The 21,194-nt window shown below is 34.3% G+C and overlaps 2 protein-coding genes, 1 long non-coding RNA gene and 1 other non-coding gene across 6 annotated transcripts; 3 read left to right on the top strand and 1 right to left on the bottom strand.

Moving 5' to 3' along the window:
- Positions 1–5,052: 5,052 nt before the first annotated feature.
- Positions 5,053–7,653, top strand: LOC143562253 (uncharacterized). Of its 3 annotated transcripts, none has more exons than XR_013140451.1 (3): positions 5,053–5,410; positions 5,836–7,078; positions 7,411–7,653. It is a non-coding gene; the product is annotated as an uncharacterized LOC143562253 (long non-coding RNA). The 3 variants fall into 3 exon arrangements; XR_013140450.1 differs by having other exon boundaries at positions 5,825–7,078; XR_013140452.1 differs by lacking the exon at positions 5,053–5,410 and having other exon boundaries at positions 5,417–6,539; positions 6,922–7,078.
- Positions 7,654–15,437: 7,784 nt separating this feature from the next.
- TRNAL-AAG (transfer RNA leucine (anticodon AAG)) lies at positions 15,438–15,518 on the bottom strand. Its single transcript has one exon. It is a non-coding gene; the product is annotated as a tRNA-Leu (tRNA).
- A 1,353-nt stretch (positions 15,519–16,871) lies between these two features.
- Positions 16,872–18,782, top strand: LOC143562233 (small ribosomal subunit protein mL103 (rPPR7)-like). The gene has a single exon (XM_077050104.1). It carries the CDS (start codon positions 17,091–17,093, stop codon positions 18,516–18,518), a length of 1,428 nt encoding a protein of 475 aa, XP_076906219.1. The 5' UTR covers positions 16,872–17,090; the 3' UTR covers positions 18,519–18,782.
- A 906-nt stretch (positions 18,783–19,688) lies between these two features.
- Positions 19,689–20,506, top strand: LOC143562231 (uncharacterized). The gene has a single exon (XM_077050103.1). It carries the CDS (start codon positions 19,755–19,757, stop codon positions 20,493–20,495), a length of 741 nt encoding a protein of 246 aa, XP_076906218.1. The 5' UTR covers positions 19,689–19,754; the 3' UTR covers positions 20,496–20,506.
- The last annotated feature ends 688 nt before the right edge of the window (positions 20,507–21,194 follow it).

The following is a 21,194-nucleotide window of genomic DNA, read 5'->3' as shown; positions in this document are numbered from 1 at the left end:
TCTTAAATGAGTCTAAGCTTAGCATGAGCTCGTCTGTAGATGCTTAAACGAGCCAAAGCGCTTGAGCTCAGCTATCAGTGTGAAATTTATACATAGAAGTCTAGGCTAAACGATTTTAAAGATTTTCTCATACAAGGCTTGAGCTCATGGTCGATAACTAAATAAGCTTTATTTAAAGCTTGTCTTGTTGTGAGTTTTTTTATCGATCTGATCTCAAATAGCTCACGAGCGGCTCGGCTCATTTGCGCCCCTATGTGTAGGTTTGAAAGAGTGAGATAAGTTTTTTTAAGCAAAACGATACATAAACCGGTTTAAGTGAAATCGGTTCAAATTCCATTACATCATCATCATCATCATCGTACTCAGTATATCCCACCAATAGCAAAGTTATGGTAGGATATGAGGAGGGTAAGATGTAGACATTCTTACCTCTACCCTTTAGGAATAGAGAAGCTGCTTCTGGTGAGACCCCCGGCTCGATAGTAGTTTTGCATCAAGCCTTGGACATAAGGCGCATAACACTCAACTATCGGGACACCGCCAATTGGTGCATGTGCCCTTGTCTTTCGGCTATCAATGCCACCACATGATGCCTGATTAACCTTCCGTCACTTTTAACGTTATTTTCACAAGATTAGTAAAATAACGTCAAAATTAGTGCAATTTCACTTTTGCCTACTGAGGGTTCACACATATATACATTATATGCGCAGCGCAAGCAGGGCGATCTGATAGTTTGAAATTCCATTACATCTGATAGTTTGAAATTAAATTAATTATATAAATGTTTAATCCGGTTTGGAACATGTTCCGATTCGATGTGGTTTGGTTTTCCTATAGAGAGCGGGTTTCAAATCGAACCAGCTTGCGCCCAATCGGGTTTTCAGTTTTGTTGACGCAATCCAAACCGATTCTTAATCGATCTTATATGGAAAAAAAAATAAAAATCCGCACCTCTAGAACCAAGCAAACCAACATAAAAATGGATGTCATAAGACATTGTTGAAATATGTAGTTATTAATCCAATTCAATGTTTGTTTATGCATGTGCTTGGAGTTTAATACGTTAGAGTTGTTGGGCTTCTGGATTAAACTTAAAAAGACTCACGGGCTTGGGCTGGCTTGAAGATTGGATATGTGTGCAGACTACTGATCCGTCCTGTTCTTGAGTTTTTTTAAATAAGGAAAAGGAAATGAAAACTAAGGATAGTTAAAAAATGGGCGTTCTTGAGTTTTTTTAAGGATGGAAAGAAAGGAGTATGAGGAGTTAGGAGGGATTAAATTGATATTTTTTCTCAATAAGTTATCCTCCTAAAAATGGGATGATTACCAAGGATAACATAGTTATCCTTTCCTTTCCTCTAATATCCCTCAAACTCAAGAACACACCTAATTAAAAAAAAATTCCTTCCCTTCCCTTCCCTTCCCTTTCTTATCATTCCCTCTCCTTTCCTTTTCTTTCCTTGGTTAAAAAACTCAAGAACAAGACGGAAGAGTTGTCAAGACCGAATAGGCTATAAAAGAAGTGCATTATTGTTTAGTTTTTTAACACTCTTGTTATTTTCCTTTTCTCTCATATTGTTAAGAAAATCTGTTGTGATTCTACGGCTTAAGTTCTCATTCATCTTGTTTACAGTTCTTGCCCGTTAGATTGAGTGTTCATTGGTTCAGATCTTTATATTGCTGATCTGATCTTCAGAGTATTGTATTCGTATATTTGAGTTCGGTTGTTGGTTCAATAAAATTGGGTGTAATTCTGGACTCTGCTTATCTTTTTAACAGACATAACTAACTTAAATTTGTTTATATGTTCATCGATTTCGGTTTGTTCTTTCAAGTATCTAGCGGCATTAAAACGTAAATGCTATTTGTGTTGTCTTGTTAATTAGTTAGACTAGGAATATGAGAGGACTCCATGCCAATCTAGCTAATTCATATATGAATATTGAACTTCATTTAGTAAACTCTATACATGAGTATTTTGTGATAAGTGGTGGTTAGACAATGACTTGATTCATTTACTTTTTTTAATTAAAATTTGTATATAAGTGATTCTATACTTTGGTTTCATCATGTTGGTAGTGTTAAATATAAACTGATGTTATAATGCTTCAGTGAATAAATTATGAAGGAGTCAATTAACTTACCGAAGTTACACGAGCTGAGTTTAGGTTTGTTTTGAAGTGTTCTTGTTGTTTCAAAAATGTAAGTATCTATGAATGTGGCTTATCGCATACAGAATCATACACACAAATATATGAAGTTTTCATGAATTTTGTTTGTTGATAAAAATTTGAAAGGATCGGTTCGTTTGCATACCAACCGCTGCACTTATTTCCATGTGATCGAGTGTGGTTATACCTCCTGACTGGTTACTTAACTTGAAACAAAAAGGTCTAAAATTCTATATTGGTATTAAAGTTAGGTTGGTATGAAGAGTATTACATTCTAAAGCTATATAAATTTGTATAATATAACCGTGTAGTTATTTCTAATAGCCGTGGATAAGCATGCACTTATAAATTACAGGTTTGTGTACGGGTACGGTACATATACGAGTATTTGGGACAAAATGCTCATCCCCAGTTCTAGTTCTGCTATGCTTTACACATTTGTTTACTTAATCACGTTAAGAAATTGATCACACATTTTTCTACCAGGCGTTTGATTTTCATTGCTGTTTTTTTGTATGTTTTCTCATCACAAATGTGGAGTTGTTTAAAGTTTTACATGGTGAACGCCCGTATGAAGCCTTCTAAAATAATATAAACATGTCGTAAATCTTTTAAATTCATTTGCTCAGACGCACTTATTTATTATACGGTTCAAGCATCCTTCACTTTGTGTACTTAGTAATTGATCATGTTTGCTGCAAATAGCATTTAACTGCTTCCATTATGTTAATTTTCGCATAATCTCCAAACAGCAAAATATATTAGAAATGTGAAAATGTCACAAGCTAGTGGTAAGTTCCAAGTTCAAGCTTCAATAATCAAGATCTTATTTATTTTGTTACTATTATACATTTTAGATTGGTTACACACATGCAACTATACAAGCTACCTTATACTTCCAAAGCATAGCATCTACACCTTGAAACTTAATATTCCATACATCAATGACAATCCATAACATGAAACCATAACCAAATCAAGCATCTACCTAGATAGATTACATGGAAAACACATGTTTTCGCTTGGAAATTAAACTATGAAATATGTAATTCTAACTAGCTGTTATTTTATAACTATTTACCATGGCGATGCTGATTTCTTTGTATATGGTAAATACATTTAGCAACGGCCAGGCGTACCGTCAACCCTAAGTCTTATTCCAGGAATTCCTGGACATGTTTTTCTGATAGGAGAGCTAGGATTAGGATGGACCAAGGTTTTAATAGGCAAACTTGGTGGAAGTACTTTTTGTGCTGTTGATGCTTCATTTGGAGAAAAACTTTGTGATAGAAGTAACATAAGCAGCCATAGACGTAGCATGGCGACAATGGAGTTTTGCGCCAAGATCGATCTTAGCTACAAAACACCAAACAACTCTAATGTAGACGTTGATTAGTGAAGGATGATGCTAGCAAAGTCACAAAGGGTGTTATTTATATGCACATATTGTACAAGCAGCCACTATATAGTTCTAATATTTAAAATGTATTAATATCAACTTTTCATTCGTGCGAGATGTGATAATATTATTTATTCATTAATTAATTATACTAATGTTAGCGTTTTTATCTTCAAGTTGATATAAACAAGTAAAAAGCCTGCTTAGTTGAGTAATTACTTATACTAACTAATAGTTGTAAATAACATGATAGTGTTGTAGACTATACCTCAAATTGAGCAGATTTCACTTCATAATCGAACATTTGAACCTATGATTCTGAAAACATAAAATTCTGTTGAAAAGTAGAATCTAAAGCATCAATTGTGCGAATGAAGTTGAAGTGAATCGGTATCAGAAAAGCCGCAATTAAAAAACAATCCCGTAATCGACTGTTCAATTCTCATCGATGACGATATCAATTTGGATGGAGATTCCAATTTTGCCCTCCATTTTCTTGCATTATAGGTTATACAACATGCATGAATAAAATCTTAAAATATTATTCTTAACATGCCGTTTCGAAATGCTTTATAAAATAGTATATATCTATATCTATATTATTCTTAACATGCCGTTTCGAAATGCTTTATAAAATAGTATATATCTATGAAACATGATCAAATACATTTTATTCTTAACATGAAAACAGTGAGAATCAATTTATTGTTATTATTAGGTTTATTTTCATAGGTGTTTGCTGTGCTAAATTTCGATTATGAGACGTTATAAGTATTTGCTGATTTATATTTTGTTGTTATTATTAGATTTTTTCTTTTGTTGTTATAAGTATTTGTTGGTATATGTTGTTATTATTTTGTTTCTTTTGTTGTAATTTTTAGGTTTTTTTCTTTGTTATTATAAATCATTGTTTATGTAGATTGGTATTGTAGCTGTAATTGTTACTTACGTTATCATTTTTTATAAATTAGTATTATTTTCTACATTCTCATGTTATCTATATCTATATTAATAGTGTATAATAGGCGTCTTTTGACGCCGTATATTAATTATATTTGCCCTCCGATGCCTCGATCATTTAATTCTCGGGCGACTTCAATTCATCAGTTACGCCTATCATTCAATGCGTCCCTTCCTCTCTGGCTCTGATCGGTATTTAAATTGGTACCTGTTTAACTAATCGCCTCTTCAACCTTCATCGAAGATCTTGGTAATCTCCTCTTCAACATCATATTATTCAATTCTGTTCAAAATCGTTACTCATTTAATCAATTTGATGTTGTTCTTCGTTCTCAATTGTAGCCATCAACGGTCCAGATTCGAAAGACCAGTGGGAACCCATAGCCCCTACCAAAGAAGCTCAGGCAAACCCTAATTTTAAATATCTCTGTTGGTAAATGAATATATTAGCAAATAGACATGCTTTAAACGTTTATAGGGGTTTGATTTCTGGTTCTTATTCACCATTCAAGATAATTATATTTTGGTACAGCTTACGTTATGTTTGATTTCTCTTCATTTTATGGTTGATTATTTCATGCTTGAGCCAAATTAGAAAGGGTCAAAGCATGTTAACTGATTTTATATGTGCAGATTTTTTTAACAGATTTCATTCAATATTCTATGTGGGTTGATGTTTTCTTTGAGTGTATAAATACCAATGGAAGATGAATGCAAAGGTAAGTTGAGTTTTAAAGTTTGTTTGTTTTTTTTTCTTTTTGAATTGCAAGGGCTTATTTGTGTTCTTTATGATCATATTCGGAGGAGGAAATTCAAATGAGGTTTATAAAGACTATGGCAAGATGGCACCTGGGTTTAGCATCAACAGATGCAAAAGGTACACACTCTTAATCCAACAATATTTCATTTGCTGTTACTATATTGTTTATATAACATTTTGATAAACTTCACAAGAGCTCCATATTCTGAAGTTATAATGCATTAGGGGTGTGCAATATATATCAATTTTATTGGATCATGATTAAACAGTTAAACAGTGATGCATGACGAAAATAAGTAAAACTATAAAACTGTAAAAGAGGAAACCCCCCATTCATGTTTTCATTTATATAAAATTCATTAATACTTTTAATCACATATAGTATTAATTTATATTTGTTTTTAACTTAAATGTTATTTCTACACTACTTTACACAAGCAAATCTGAAGTATCCTTTGCTCTGTTTTGAACCCGGGATCTTGCTCGGTATGAAGACCAATGTTGACCTTAAAAACTCATGTTAGCTGGTAGTTTTATGACAGAACATTTGGACCAGCCGACTGATTCGAAAGCTGCAATATAATCAATTTATAGAGTCACCCTCTAATAAAGATTAAGACATAAACAACACCAACACCTGTTGCTGCATTATCTGCCACAGGCCCACATGATTCGGGGACGACAACAACTTTAGTTAGAAAGGACTGCAATCCGCATCTGCAGCTAAATGGCCTTGTGATGGCGGTGTTTATTCTAGAAAACTAAGGCAATACTTGTATCATCACAGGCAACGGCCCATTGCGAGTATGATTAGTGAAAAATTACTATTGCTTTCATATATTTAAAATGATAGTATTGATGTTTACTTGTTTATACATGCCCATGTTAAATTACTTATATATTTAAAACTGAAATAAAGATCTAAAATATAATAGGCTCGTTGAGTTCAATAAGCGAAGCTCGGGTCGGACTCGTTTATTAAACGTGCTTACTTTTTGGCTCGAGCTCAAGCTTGTTTAATTTTGTCTTCATTCGAGCTTTGAGCGAGCCAATTATAATTATCTTACAATTAGGGGGGCAAACGTCATTGGGGTAGAATATTTGCAAACAGTTTTTTTTAAATTTAATTGCTTGTTTACTTGTGGAAAAAGTTATTTTTTTCTATTATTTTTGCAGACGTATCCATCGGAGAACTGGGAGCAAAATACATTTTCTTTGAGACGATTCAATTACCATATAAAGATCGGTATGTAAGATATTAACCGTCATGGGTAAATTCTATAATTTTGGCTAAAACGGGTCAACGACTCAAATGGGTAACTTTTTTAGTTTTGGCTGAAATGGGTCATGGGTCAAAGGGTCAAATGGGTAAATTCTATAATTTTAGCTGAAACAGTGAACGGTCAAATGGGTAGTATAATGATTTAGTATGTGCACCAAGTCAAATGGGTAGTATCTTTAATTTTGGTAGAAACTGGTCAAAATGGGGGGTTAAATATAACGGTTTTGAGAATCACTCTTTCTTGAATATTAGTTAAATGTAATATTAAATATCATGTTCAACAATGACAAAAAATATATAGGTAATACATTGACATAGTGTTTGGCTTTCTTGGAATGGTATGCAGATTGAAAATCCTGCATGGCTTACTACACAATTCGTGTTGCAGCAAGTAGTCAAGTTTACATCTTTTTCAGGTCTACTTTGAGAGTAAACTTACTGTATTCGAACAAGAAATCGTAGTAACTAATTCGTCCGTGACCACGAGAATGTTTCTAATCAAGGTATCTTTTTAAGTAATTGACTTTAAATTTTTTTAACCTTTTTAAACTTTTTATGCCATCATTCTGAAAACCATAAGTTATTAATCTTTTTAGTTTTTATTCGCGCTAAGCCAAACATAAAACCAAAGAGATGGTTATTGTCTGGGTATGGTTATTTCGGTTTCGGTTTCACTCAAACACTTTGAACCCAAGACTGAACCGAACCCATATGAAAAACCGAAAACCAGAACCTGTATACTATGAACTGGTGTCGGTTTTTTTAAAATATATTTGCGTCAATTTATTCGCCTAATTTTCATTTGGTTTTATGGTGAATTGGTTGTTGGTAGCAGCTATATATGGACAATTAGGCAAGTGGAGGAACCCAAATAAGAAGGTGATCGCCTAATTTTCATTTGGTTTTATGGTGAATGGGCTGTTGGTAGCAGCTAGATATGGCCCAAATAAGAAGATACTTGTCATGTTTGTTTCTAATTGTTGATTTGTAAATAGTGGCAAGTGGCAACCAGTTTTGTATATATATCTGATTTAAACATAGTAATGAATATTTCGCTCATTTTCTTTTTTAATTAGTTTGAATGTGTGTGATTGCATTTATCTTGGAGAATTTTATTAGGTGCACCAAATGGCAATTGCATCAAAACACCTTGATGAACAGTTTGTTGCCATCCAGCAGATGCGAATTGTTTCTGCATCGCAAGGTAGTCACTTTGTGTGTGATTATCATACTAACGAGATTCTGGGTCTATTTCAATTACCACCTATGTTTTTATGATGAAATTAGTTGCGCGCAACTCACAAACTTTTATTCTTTTTGGTGGGATCGCAACTCACAAACTTTTATTCTTTTTGGTGATATCTTGAGAAAACTATAATTATTATCGGGTTGATAATCAAAACAAGTACAATCCTAATTGTTATCTAATTTTGAGTAAACCAATCTAAGATGATCTCTAATAATGATAAGTACTTACTATATAAACAAGATAACGATATAATAGACTCGTTATATAACGAGTCAAACCACTAGCTGGTAGTTTTATGACAGAACATTTGGACCAGCCGACTGATTCGAAAGCTGCAATATAATTAATTTATAGAGTCACCCTCTAATAAAGATTAATACATCAACAACACCAACACCTGTTGCTGCATTATCTGCCACAGGCCCACATGATTCGGGGACGACAGCAACTTTAGTTAGAAAGGACTGCAATCCGCATCTGCAGCTAAATGGCCTTGTGATGGCGGTGTTTATTCTAGAAAACTAAGGCAATACTTGTATCATCACAGGCAACGGCCCATTGCGAGTATGATTAGTGAAACTTTAGGGGTCGTTTGGTACACAGAGTTGAGTGGAACTGGAATCGAAAAAATTTTCCATCCAAATTTATGTTTGGTTGTTAATTTATGTCAGGTTTAAGTGTCATGCATCAATGGACATCCATCATATCGCAAGGTAACTAATTGAGTAAGAATTTAAGCGTACTTGTTATATTATAATTATCAAAAGTGTAATTTTTATTTGCTACATTTGTGATGTAGGGTATGGAAACATATGGTAGATGAGTGGGTGAAGGCTACTACAAAGATAACCGTTAATTAAACAAAAATACTTTTCAATTGCTATTATTCTTTTGGTTTGTATAATTTTATAACAATTATGACAATTTATGAAATTACACCCGAGTCTTATAACATTTGTCAACGGGTCAGTTTTGTTAGCTTATTAGGCGTTGGCTGTTCAGTTTTTAGTTAATTCCTGTTTCTGGTGTTTTTTTAGATGTGCAAAAAACTTAAGAATCGTAACAACGAAAGACCGCAAGTTGAGAAGCAAAAGGTAACCAAGTGGTAACAACAAAGGCCGTTTAACAGACCAACCGTGGTGGTGCGGTCTCGAAAATGACGTAGTCAAACCATGTAAACCGCAAGTTGTTGGCTTGACACCAAGGAGAAGAATGAATATGAAAATGGAACATAAATAGCAAAATAGGGAAAACCCGATTCTTTCTACGAGGCATATAACTCCCCATCAATATGTAAGTCACAGTATTGCTTAAAATAAACTGAATGTTTTAAGTAATATTTTTGCTTAACTAACTCTCTTTGTAATTTTTATTTCTTTTTTTTTCTTTTAATAAATGTAAACAGAAACCGATATTCTCGGGTTGAGAAACCTCACAAGAGACGCTTGAAGTAACAAAATTGAAGGTTGATTTGGACAACGCATCGTTTAATTTGACGTTTGATGCTTAAGGTAACTGGATGCCCATGTCTTTCGAATTTTTGAAAATTGTCCATGACCTGTTTGAATTTGTGTAACTCATAGGTTGCTTATTTCAATTTTGATTACAGAATAAGTGCAGGTCAAGATACATGTTGTAAGTGCATGCTTTCAATGTTGTTATGCACCAACACAACAAGCAAAATTTATCAAAGTATGTTTCTCAGGTTCAATTGATAACTCACTTATTTTGGATAATAACAATCTGTGATATTCAATTTTTGAGTAAGTAGCATGAAATTTCCAACTAAAGCACACATCTATAGCAAACACCAATCAGATTTTGGGTTTGAACTTTTGGTTACCGGAAAGCTTTTAATGAGGTAACAGGTCAACTCAAAACGGGTCAGATTTGCATTTTTTTTGGGTTTGGTCAAACGGTTCTGATATTTTTGTGTTGGTTTCGATACAGATCAAAACATTCGTCATGAGTAATTTAACTTGGATATAGGTCGGTTTGAAATTATTTTTTAGTAACATGTCACTTTCATTTTAAAGTTTCATGTATCCATCAAAACAAAATGATTACCACCAAGAGCATTTTTGGTAGTTTTAAAAGGTTGAGCATTTGTATTTAAAGTTTGATTACCGGAAAGCTTTTAATTTGATGTGTGGGTCAATAATTTCCAAACAGGTCAAATTTACAACAACCAATTTTACATATCGATTCTTGGTTAGTTTTGATATGAGTAAAAACATTTTGTGTTTTTTGTATTGAAGTCGCTTTGACATTTCTCTTTTTAACTAAGGTACGACTTGGACTTACTTCCAAGTTTCGGGTTATTGATCAAAACAAAAAGATTACGATCATGTGCAGTTTTGGTATACATGATTATTATAATTAGACAAAAAGCAATTTGTTCGAACAATTATCTTTTTCAATAATGGATTACTCTCAATTACCATGGTGAAAAGAATTTATTGTCACAACATGGAAAATATGGTTGCAAGACAAGATTCTAACATACAGTTTTTCATGAATATGTATGTCACTATGTATTTTTTATTTAGTTCCTGCTATGTAAGAATGTGCATGTCGTTTACTATTTGCTCTATTGTGACATTCGTCAATTTCGGGTCTCGTTTGTATTCGTTTTTGTATTCGTTTATCATGTAAACCGACCCATTTTGTAAACCAAAGCTTATGATATAATCAAAATGATGGATTTTATGTTACAATATTGTTTTACACTTGTTGGGTCTTGAAAACATTCTTTTTGGTCCTTAAAACTCCTTAAAATGACTTAAACCAAACTTTGGGGACTATTATTGCCATTTACCAAAAACTTGTTTGACCATTTCAACCATCACATGCATCTTTACCCTATTTGTATGAACCATACTCTTACCATTATAAAAGCAAGGCTCCATACACCATTTTGGTTGTCCATCTTCTCCAAAATCTCTCTCAAATCCAAGTATTCGTCTTCCATTTTGTTATTTTGATTTCTTAAGGTCAACTAACTATAGTTTTTCATTTTAACTTGTTCATCTAATATTACTAACACTTGAATATGGTGGTACAACATATATATAATACACACCCCTTGTTTCCTATATTTGTTACTTCACCGACTCCGGTTGGTTAAGTTTCGAATGTCATAAGGCAAGGCTTCATGGAGGACTTCGTGTTCTTGATATATATACACACGCATAACTTATTATACATATCACTTATGACTAACTTCTAACCCTTTTAGTTTGTTCATCTTATTTACAAGTTCCATGGTGTGGGTTTGTATAAGACTAACCTCGGTTTAACCGAAACTAGCCCAAACCGGAAACCGAACTTTTGTTTACTAGTTTTGTTAAAATAGTTGTTTAAACATGTTTATTGCTAGATTTGAGTTTCAAAAATCATTTTTACAAGTTCTTGATATTAAGCATATGGAATCCATCTATGAACTCGTTGGGAGATGGAAACCGAACTACACCGAAACTTTTGCTTAAAAGACTTGTAGTTAACTTTTTAGTTGTAAAATTTAAGTTTTCTTCATTTATAAACCAATATACAAGTTCTATGATATTTGGGCATGTAGAAACCATCTATGAACTATTTGTGAGATGGAGACTGAACCAAACCGAACTATACCGACTTTTACTCGCTTAAGACACACAAGTGTGTTTTTAGCTATCAAGACTTGTATATTTCTTTAAAAATAGTTTACAAACTGATTTTAATTATTTTCTTAAGTACTTGGAATTGTTGGATCCAACTTGATCTCATCACATAGTTTGGACCGATAAACCGAACACTCGCTTAACGTGTGTTGTTAGTTCTAAACAATAGATCTACATACTTGGTTAAGTATTAGTATATTTTAATGAGTTATCTCATAACAATTAATATGTTGGAAAGTTGACTTTGGGTTTGACCATTTGTCAAGACCCGAATCGACAACCCGAACACTCGTTAAAAACCCGTTTTAGTATCTTTGTCCCAAAAGAACTTGCATTTTAGCATTTTCCCACCTTATTACTTAACATTGGTTAAGTAAATATTAAGGTTAGATACTTTAACCCGGTTTCGAGCAAACTTACATTTTTAAAGGATTGTTATTATAAATTCTTAAATAGTTACATTTTAAACCTTGAACTTTAATTGTTTACTTTTTGCAACAATTATTTTATTTAAAGATCTTCAAGACAACCATTCTAAATCCAAGATTTTATTGTCATTTAGGCCTTGCTCGTTAAACTTCATCCATCCGGTTATTCATCTTTTACCGATCAAGTTTTATACTTGAACGTGAGTAACTTCATACCCCGTTTTCTATCTTTTGTTTTGGGGTGACATTTCATACTTATTCAAATCAAATGCTTTATACTTGAGTCTTAAACCACAAACGTTGTTGTATACTTTACTTGAATAATTGCTCGATTTGGTGTTCTATGCTTATATGCCTATGTGTTTATCGCTTTCGGTTGGTGGTATCTATAAATCCTAGACTACTTGGCATCCCCTTGTAGCAAGGTGTCGTTAACGTAATGCAATTAACGATATTCTATTAAATCCTAGACTACTTGGCAATCCCTTTTAGCTAGGTGGCGCTAACGTAATTCTATTAGCGATTGTCAATTTATCCAAGTTTATAGCTATTATTTATGGTTTTGTATACTAGTTTTGTGGTTTTTCATACTATATATCTATTGTTCAAACTTATGAATTGCTCACCAACCTTTGTGTTGACAACTTTATTTTATGAAATGTTACAGGTTTGCATCTAGGTTGATTATGGAGTTCGGTGAAGGAAATGACACAAATACCGTTAGGATATTAGCAAAAATGAACAATATTTGATTTGCTATATTTTGCTATATTTTGTTGTATTTGACTTATGAATATTTGGTTATGTGACATTTTCGATGTTGTGAAATGAAATGAGTTTGTTAAATATTGTCGCTTTAAATAGTGTCATGCGCTTATGGGCAATCGTTACACCTCGGCATGTTCCGCCGCCTCTGGTCGGGTGTGACATCTATGTTATGTTGGTTGCAAGTCTCAGTCACAAGATTGACTAAGGCATCGGATGAAAAAGAACTTTCATCACACTTGCATTGCATAAGTCTCGGGAGGGTGTTATCATGCTCGACCAAAAACAAAAAAAAAGACCATAAATGTATTTGCATTAGTTTTGGAATTTGAAGACTGTAAGTTTTGTTTAGATTTGGAAGTCGGTGGGTAAGAATAGGATAATGAAAGTCACATTCGGCAACTAATGGTGAACTTTGTATATTGATTCATCCAAAAAAACTATTGTACATATGTTAACGTTTTTTGCACCGCAATGCGCGTGGGTCAATTACTAGTATAAATATATATATATATATATATACATTATCAACAAAATACTTCTTCCACTAATCATTGACTTATGTGAAAATGGTATACAGAAGTTTCATTTTCAACGGTAGATTTAAAGGTTAAGTAGAGGAGATGATGCTCATAGTCTCATAGACAGGGACATATGGTCATGCTCACAAAGAAATGTACCAAAAGTTAAAGATAATATTAAGCTACTTTCATTAGTGGTTTAGGATTGCAATCCAAATAATTACGTTATGAAAAAATGGCATGAAAGGGGCAAATCGATCGGTCCAGAAATTGGGATTGTAATCCCATATTCCTCTCAATAATGGCCACGTGTCAGCATACGAATAGATGTGCTTTTATTTTATTTTTTTTCTTAATTCTTAACAATTATATATATATATATATTTGGTTTTTGTTATATAACTTATTATATTTAACTTTTTAAAATAAATATAAAAACATAGTCTTACTTAGATTTTTTTATGAACATTCCGGTATAAATTTCGTTAAAAATGGAGTTCGTTAAAAAAATCGTATTTTTTAAATAAAATTAAAGTTTTAACCATTATTGAATAATATATTTTAAAAAAAATATAATTACTTAATTATATTTATATAGTTAATCAAAACTAATCATAAATTGAATTTTTTAAATAAAAAAGGATGAGATTGGGTTGTTAATGAGAGTAAAAGATTGTGATGAGTTAAATATTTATATAGATTGAGGAGAGATAAATTAATTTTATAATGTGATATTGAGATTATGAGATTGTGAATGAGTATAGCCTTAAAGTAAAAAACTGGATTTTTTTATCTATAAACACTATTCAAGATGATAGAGCTACATCAATCTCAATTGATTTTACGTCTGTCCATAAAATATCTAGACGGCTATTTTAATTAAAAAAAAAGTCAAACTTTAAAAACTTTAAAAGTTAATTGTCAAAAAGCGGTTGTTTAAACAATATTCGGATAATCATTATGACCATACGTCGAGAAACAAACAAAAAGTATTAGTGTTGTTCCTTTAGAAACAAACACAAAGTAAGAGTTAAGAGAATCGTGTCAACCACGGAACTCAACCAAATTACTCTACTTTTATTTCACCTTCAAATTTGTATCTTATAAACAGACCATAATAAGAGATACAGTGCCGGTTTAAAACCCCCATATACCTTACTGGGGTGTCCTCTCTTGTCGGGCTTAGGGACACCGGGTTTGTTGCTAGGCAGACCGTGTTAAAGGCAGAAGCAGGAAAAATTGCTAAGCACGAGAAGGCGTGTGTGGAGAATCAACACGCCTTCATTCCTTTTGCTTTTGAATCTTTGATACATTTGGGTCTCTTGCTCCCGATGCTGCTATGTTTCTAAAAAGAGTTTAGCGGGTCGTGCACAGTAACTCAATGACGCCAAAGAACGATAATTTTATTTTCAGTATGATCGGTTTTGCCATTCAAAAGGGGGTGGCGGCGCAGCTTGTTGCCCGCTTACCTGCCTCTTTATTGTAATTGGATCATTTTATTTGAAATGAAAAAAGAATATTATTAGTAAAAAAAAAAAACAATAAAAATGTCTTCAAGATATTCAACTAACCAGACCCAAGCCTGCACAAACCAATAGTGTTGCTTGCGCAAGTGAAGTTTATGGACTATAAATAAAAACTCTTGTTCTGTATCGAACCCACTACACACGCTAGGAAATAGCACATAGAAACTTTGGTGCTATTATTAGCAAGTCTTGGTCATCTCCAACAATGTTATTATGCATTATATATTTCAATTTTCAAGATACTTGTGTCAACATAGAGATCTCAACCAAAACTTATTGCGTCATCTGTTTAATTAAATTTTGTTTAAGCTTTTAAGTTTTTAACGTCTCATGCATACTACACTTTATTTATAGTTTACATTATATTGTATTACTCATAAACATTGTTTTACAACAAAGTTGATACATATTTACTCCTATTCGTGCCATTTAAAAAATAATAATGATGTGATTCATACCTTTTTATGTGTCTCTAATTATTTTCTTGAAAGCATGTTATCATAGTATACTTTAAATGGCTTTTAGAGTTCTAATATTTGATTCAAAGTTCAAACTACTACTTTTTTTCCTTGTATTTTTACTGAAACAGTGAAACTATTTTAAGGTTTATGTTATGCAGCGAATGATAGAAAAAAATCAGTTAAAAAATTCATTATATTAGCAGAAAAAACACTGTTAGAACTAATTCAAAGAAGACAAAAATAAAGTAATATTTGTTGAGAGTGGGATTTGAACCCACGCCCTTTCGGACCAGAACCTTAATCTGGCGCCTTAGACCAACTCGGCCATCTCAACTTTTGTTATTATCGTTACATATCATTTTTATATTTTCGGAAAAGGAATTGAATTTTGTATGCACATGTTTAGATATCTTATCTAACGTATGTTAGATATTATAATCTCTCACTTTGATGATATAATTCATTCACTTTTGAGTGCCTTGTATATTTACATTCAAGGATGATCATAGTAAGCATGCAGCATATGCAGCATGCAAATGTCTTTTACGACAAAACACAAATGATTTGACTACAAGTAACAAAAACTTGAAAAAAATGTTTCTAGCTTTAATCTTATATGTCCTTTGGTGTTTGACGAGTCTTAATGCATTGCGTGCAATCTTTGTATAACTCGTTGAAGGAGTTGGTAACTTTCATTAGGGTGATGTGGGGGTTATCCACTCACACAAAATGCAGTGTCATCTCAAAACAACCTAAAACTACTCAACACTACTTAAAACTAGGTTTGTTGAAACTTTAACCTAACCGTTTTTTTACATATTTATATTCTAAAATTACAAATGTACAAATAAATAATTAGTTAAATTAGTTGGGTTGGATTTCTAGCCTAACTTGAATTTAAAAAGCTACTTACAAGTCATACCAAAGCTTTAGACATATAACTCGAAACAAATCAAGCTTGAACTCATTCTCTGTTACATTAATTAAACAAGTTGAGTTTGTTCTTGTACAGGTTTAATCAAGTGGTTTGCTTTACACCATAAACCAGATATAAAATATGTGTTCAAAACTTAAAATAGTAATAAAATTTCCGAAAATTGTCTTTAAACATATATACACACATAGTCGTATACATTATTATACTAGGGTTTTGCATGAAACCAAGAAAAAGCATACCTAAATAAACAAAACAAAACAAAACCGACAATTCAGTTATTATTATTTTTTTTTACAAAATCAAACTTTCAATTTGATTTCGGTTTTACGTGTATCTAAAATTGAAAACACCAAACCAAACTGAAATGATAGAGTTTTAGTATTTATATTAAATGTTTAAGTAACTTATAATAATTTAATATATGATGTAACCTAAATATTTATCTCAAATATATAATAATCAATTAATGTTAACTAACAAAAAATTCATTTTGGCAAACTTTCATTTTTCTATCAAAAATATCAATCTCAAATGTGCAAAACCCAAAAAACAAAAACCATGAACCCAAATAAAAAATTAAAAAAAACCGAAACAAAACTGTTTTAGAAAAAAAACTCAAAATCCGACCTTTCATGTTATATAAAACCGAACCGAATTCAACATACACCCCCCTAATTATACACACGCTATCGCTTGCTGCTGCACGCCTGCACATATGATTTCCCCAAAATCGACACATTTGATTACAAACGATTACGATTGATTTCACGTTGATCAACAACACCGTCGATTAATTCCCACATTTCCGACTACAGTTCAACAGGGTAATTGAAATCCATTCATCTTGTTTTCAAATTAGGGTTTTTATTATTCTTGTTTCACTTATTCAATTCAATTTCACAGTAACTGTAATCCACACACATATCTTACTATATCTGATCTGGGTTTTAACTTTTAGCTTATAGTTTCATGGAACCCTTTGACCCACAAAATAATAATAATAATAATAATAATAATAATAATAATAATAATAATAATAATAATAATAATTGGTTATCATTGCGGGCAAGAACCGTATGCGAAATGCTGGCTCGGGTTTTCCCGGGTGATCTTGAAACCGCATTAACCACCCTGGGAATGAACCTCGAACCCGAGGTTGTCGAACAAGTGCTTAAGTTTTCGTACGGGTATCCGGAAACCGCTGTTATCTTTTTCAAATGGGTCGGGCTGAGGCAAAAGCGGACGCCTTTAATGTGGAACTTGATTGTGGATTTACTTGGGAAGAATAAGATGTTTGATCAAATGTGGGAGGCGATTCGGTCGATGGGGCTAGAAGGGGTGTTGTCGTTGACGACGTTTGTTTCGGTGTTCGGGAGTTATTGTGAAGCCGGGAAGTCTTCGGATGCGGTAATGTCGTTTGGGTTAATGAAAAGTCACGGGGTTGAGCCGGATGTTGTGGCGGTTAACGCGCTTTTGAGTGCGATGTGTCGGGACGAGTCTCAGGTAATGAAAGCGTATGAGTTTTTTGAAAGTGTTAAGACGCAAATACCCCCGGATGGGGATACATATGCGATATTGTTGGAAGGGTGGGAGAAGGAGGGGAATGTGGATCGGGCTAAAACCATGTTTGAGGAGATGGTGGTTCGGGTCGGGTGGAGCCCGCAGTACGTGTCGGCTTATGATACGTTCTTGATCACCTTGTTTAGGGCTTCGGAAATTGACGAGGCGTTTGATTTTTTAAAGGTGATGAAAGGCGAAAAGTGTTTACCGGGCGTGAAATTCTATTCTATTGCTATTGATATTCTGGTTCAAAAGAATGACTCTGCTAAGGCTATATTGTTATGGGATATGATGATGGATAGTGAATTGACACCGAGTTTGGTCATGTGTAATGCCATGATCGGTTTGTTGTGTAAAAACAATATAATTGATAACGCGTACAAAGTGTTGGATAAAATGCCTTACTATGGCGTTTTTGCTGATTCGGTAACTTACAATTTCATATTCCAATGTTTGGTTAAGAACAAGAAGGTGAAAGAAGTGGGGCGGTTTTTTAACGAGATGATGAAGAACGAGCAGCCTCCGGGTCCTGAAAACTGCGCTGATGCGATTTTGCTGTTTTTTGAGCATGGTGATCCTGAAATGGCGTATGAGGTTTGGCGGTATGTGAAGAAGGATAATGTTACTCCGATCGATGATAGTGCAAACGCTTTCCTTATCGGGCTTGCGGGTTTGGGGCGGTTGACTGAGTTGAGGAGGACTGCTGAGAAGTTTTTTAAAGGAAGGGTTAAGATTCATGAATATACGATGGAGAAAGTGAGGATTGCGTGCAAGCGGGAGGGTAGAAAAGCTTGTGAAATGTATGATGATCTTGATAGGAAATGGAGATATTCCTAGACGTGTTTGTGTTACTAGTGACTTTAGTCGTTTAGGGTTTTAGAATATGAACGGGCTGCGTAGTTCTTGATTCATGACACAGTATATGTTTTCTAATCCTCTGTCCAATATTGTCATCTTTATCGTTGCTTTTGCTAGGGGCGTGCTATAGAAGCACCACTCCGATAGTGTAGACCAATGTGCTTGCTATATCGTACGGGCCGTATGATGCCAAATCAACTCTGCACACCATAGTCTGTCATGTCATACGGGCTGTATGATAGGACGGAAAATGAAATGGTCATACAGGCGTATTGACTTTGTTAGTCAAAAACATCATATGAACGTATGATTTGCCCTCGTACAATCTGTATGTTCTATATTTTGACGACACATATTTCCGTGTTCGTGTTTGCTATTATGGCTGTAAGTTTCTTAGCCCATTTTGACCATTTGCTAAAATATCATTTTCTTTCATTTACGTTGTCACATAGATATATTACATTAATGAATCAGTAAACCTGATACTTTGGTGTTAAGACTGTGACATGGATAATATTATTGTAGTTATGTTTTATTTCTAATTGGTCATACGGGTACTCATCAGGCGGTGGTGAGTTATCCACAAATCTACTTGCTGATTTGTTCATGAGTGATTAACAGGATTCTTGCAGTGTGTTGTTCTTGAGTGAAGAAGAAACTTGTCCAATGTTACTGTCTGATGCACATGCGAGTAAAGTTGGATTAGACAATCTTGATTGGTCGCTGGAGTTATCGCTCCGATCTATCAGAGTTGCCTGTTCAAATAATCTTTGGTCACTATAGGTTTTGTAATTGTTAAGTTGACATGGGTTGAAGTCAGGTATCCTGTGCAAGTTGTTTTCTATCTGATTCTATTGATTAGGAATATTGGTTGGGTCTTTTTTTAGTTTTAATGGTTCTCACGTTTCCTAAAAAATAGGTATTGGACACGTGGAAAGATATGATAGGCAAAGGTAGTGTTACAATAAGGTAAAAATAAAATTTATAAACATGCGTTCCATAGGTGATACCACAATGTCACATTATGCCTTTTCTAGGTGCTTTAAGAACCTAGTAAGTCAACTACAGTTAAAAAATGACTTATTTTTTATTGTTTACATACATTCAAATGAAAAGATTGTTTATAAATAGAATAAAGTGTTGTAAACAACATGTTTAAATTTGATTATTATTCTAAGATTGACAAGTCTGTCTCTATAAAGTGTAACCATAACCATGCTTTACATATGGGTAACGTACATTCACTTTCAATGGCATCTTCATATACCTTCCTTCTTCCTTCAAAACCTTACCTTCATCATCATAAACAGTTCCACTCTCCATCTATGCGGTCCCACTCCACCAATCACAATGCCGAAAGCACACGTCCTCGGCCCCAAACGCCGCACCACGAGCGCACTCACCTGGTTCTTAGCCTTCGTATGCGCCCTCATTGCCATAATCATCATCATAGCTGGCATTGTCGTCTTCATCGGCTACCTAGCCATCCGTCCCAAAGTCCCAATCCTCTACGTCCACTCTGCTCGCCTAGAAGACATTGTTTACAACCAGGAAGGCGTTCTAGCCGTCCGATTATTCATTATTGTAAAAGCCGAAAACCATAACTTCAAAGCACATGTTAGTTTCTACAATACTAGACTTATTCTAGCGTACCAAGGGATAAACATTGCGGAATTGGTGGCAGACCCGTTTGAAGTGCCGAAAAATACAACTTTGGAGTTGAACTATGTGGTGGAGTCGTCGTCGATTCCTTTGGATCCGCACGAACAGGACTTGACCGAGCAGTCGTTGGGGACGTCGAAAGTGATGCCGTTCTTCTTGAAAGGGAATTCGAGGACCAGATGGAGGGTTGGGCCGTTGGGATCGTTGAAGTTTTGGTTGCATGTTAACTGCCATACGTGGTTGCCTGTTAATAAGTCTGTTGTGTATCCGCACTGTAACACGAAGTCACATTGACAGGTTGCTGTAACTTTGTCAACTGAAGAAACACTAGCTGACCCGGTGCAGATTATAGATAATCTGGGGGTTAAGTAATGTTTCCCACGAGAATGAGGTCCAACAGAGACGGTTGTTCTTCAGGGGACCTGCAAAACAAACACCGTAAGCTCGTCACTAAGAAGGGGGGGGGGGTTCCTCCTTGTGACCACCCTCCGGCGTGAGAATCAGACTAGATTGCTCTGAATATAAGTGTATATTAAGAGATTGCTAGATAACAGGATAGCAGATGATCTTACCATTCCAAGATGTTGGAGTATTTATAGCCGAAGGTAGGTTTCCTAGAAGGTACAGCCGGCTGAATAGTATTCCTGTTCTACCAACAGTGGACTATGCATAGGCCATACTGGTTGGTGGATAGGTTACGGCCAACAGTAACAAAGTCGGCTGCACTATTCCACCAACTGTAGATTATGCACGTCCCACCTACTGTGGATTATACGCCGGCCATGCTGGTTGGTGAATAGGTTACGGCCAACAGTAACACTATTCCACCAACTGTAGGCTGCGCACGCCCCGAAGTAAGGGTTGGTGAGTAGGCAGCGGCTAATAGTGACAAACAGTACTAGAGGGTGCTCCTCCTCGTACTGTTGTCGGTGAGCTGTCACCCTGTGATAGGCTCATGGGCTGTTCTGGTCAGATTGTCTGTCCTATCCATAC

This window comes from Bidens hawaiensis, unplaced genomic scaffold (genome assembly GCF_021521415.1).
Source record: "Bidens hawaiensis isolate Kalapana, Puna unplaced genomic scaffold, B.hawaiensis_p1.1 tig00020921_1, whole genome shotgun sequence".
In the NCBI taxonomy this organism is placed as follows: domain Eukaryota; kingdom Viridiplantae; phylum Streptophyta; class Magnoliopsida; order Asterales; family Asteraceae; genus Bidens; species Bidens hawaiensis.
Note: the sequence above shows the minus strand (reverse complement) of the source record. Positions and strands in the feature narration are given on the sequence as shown.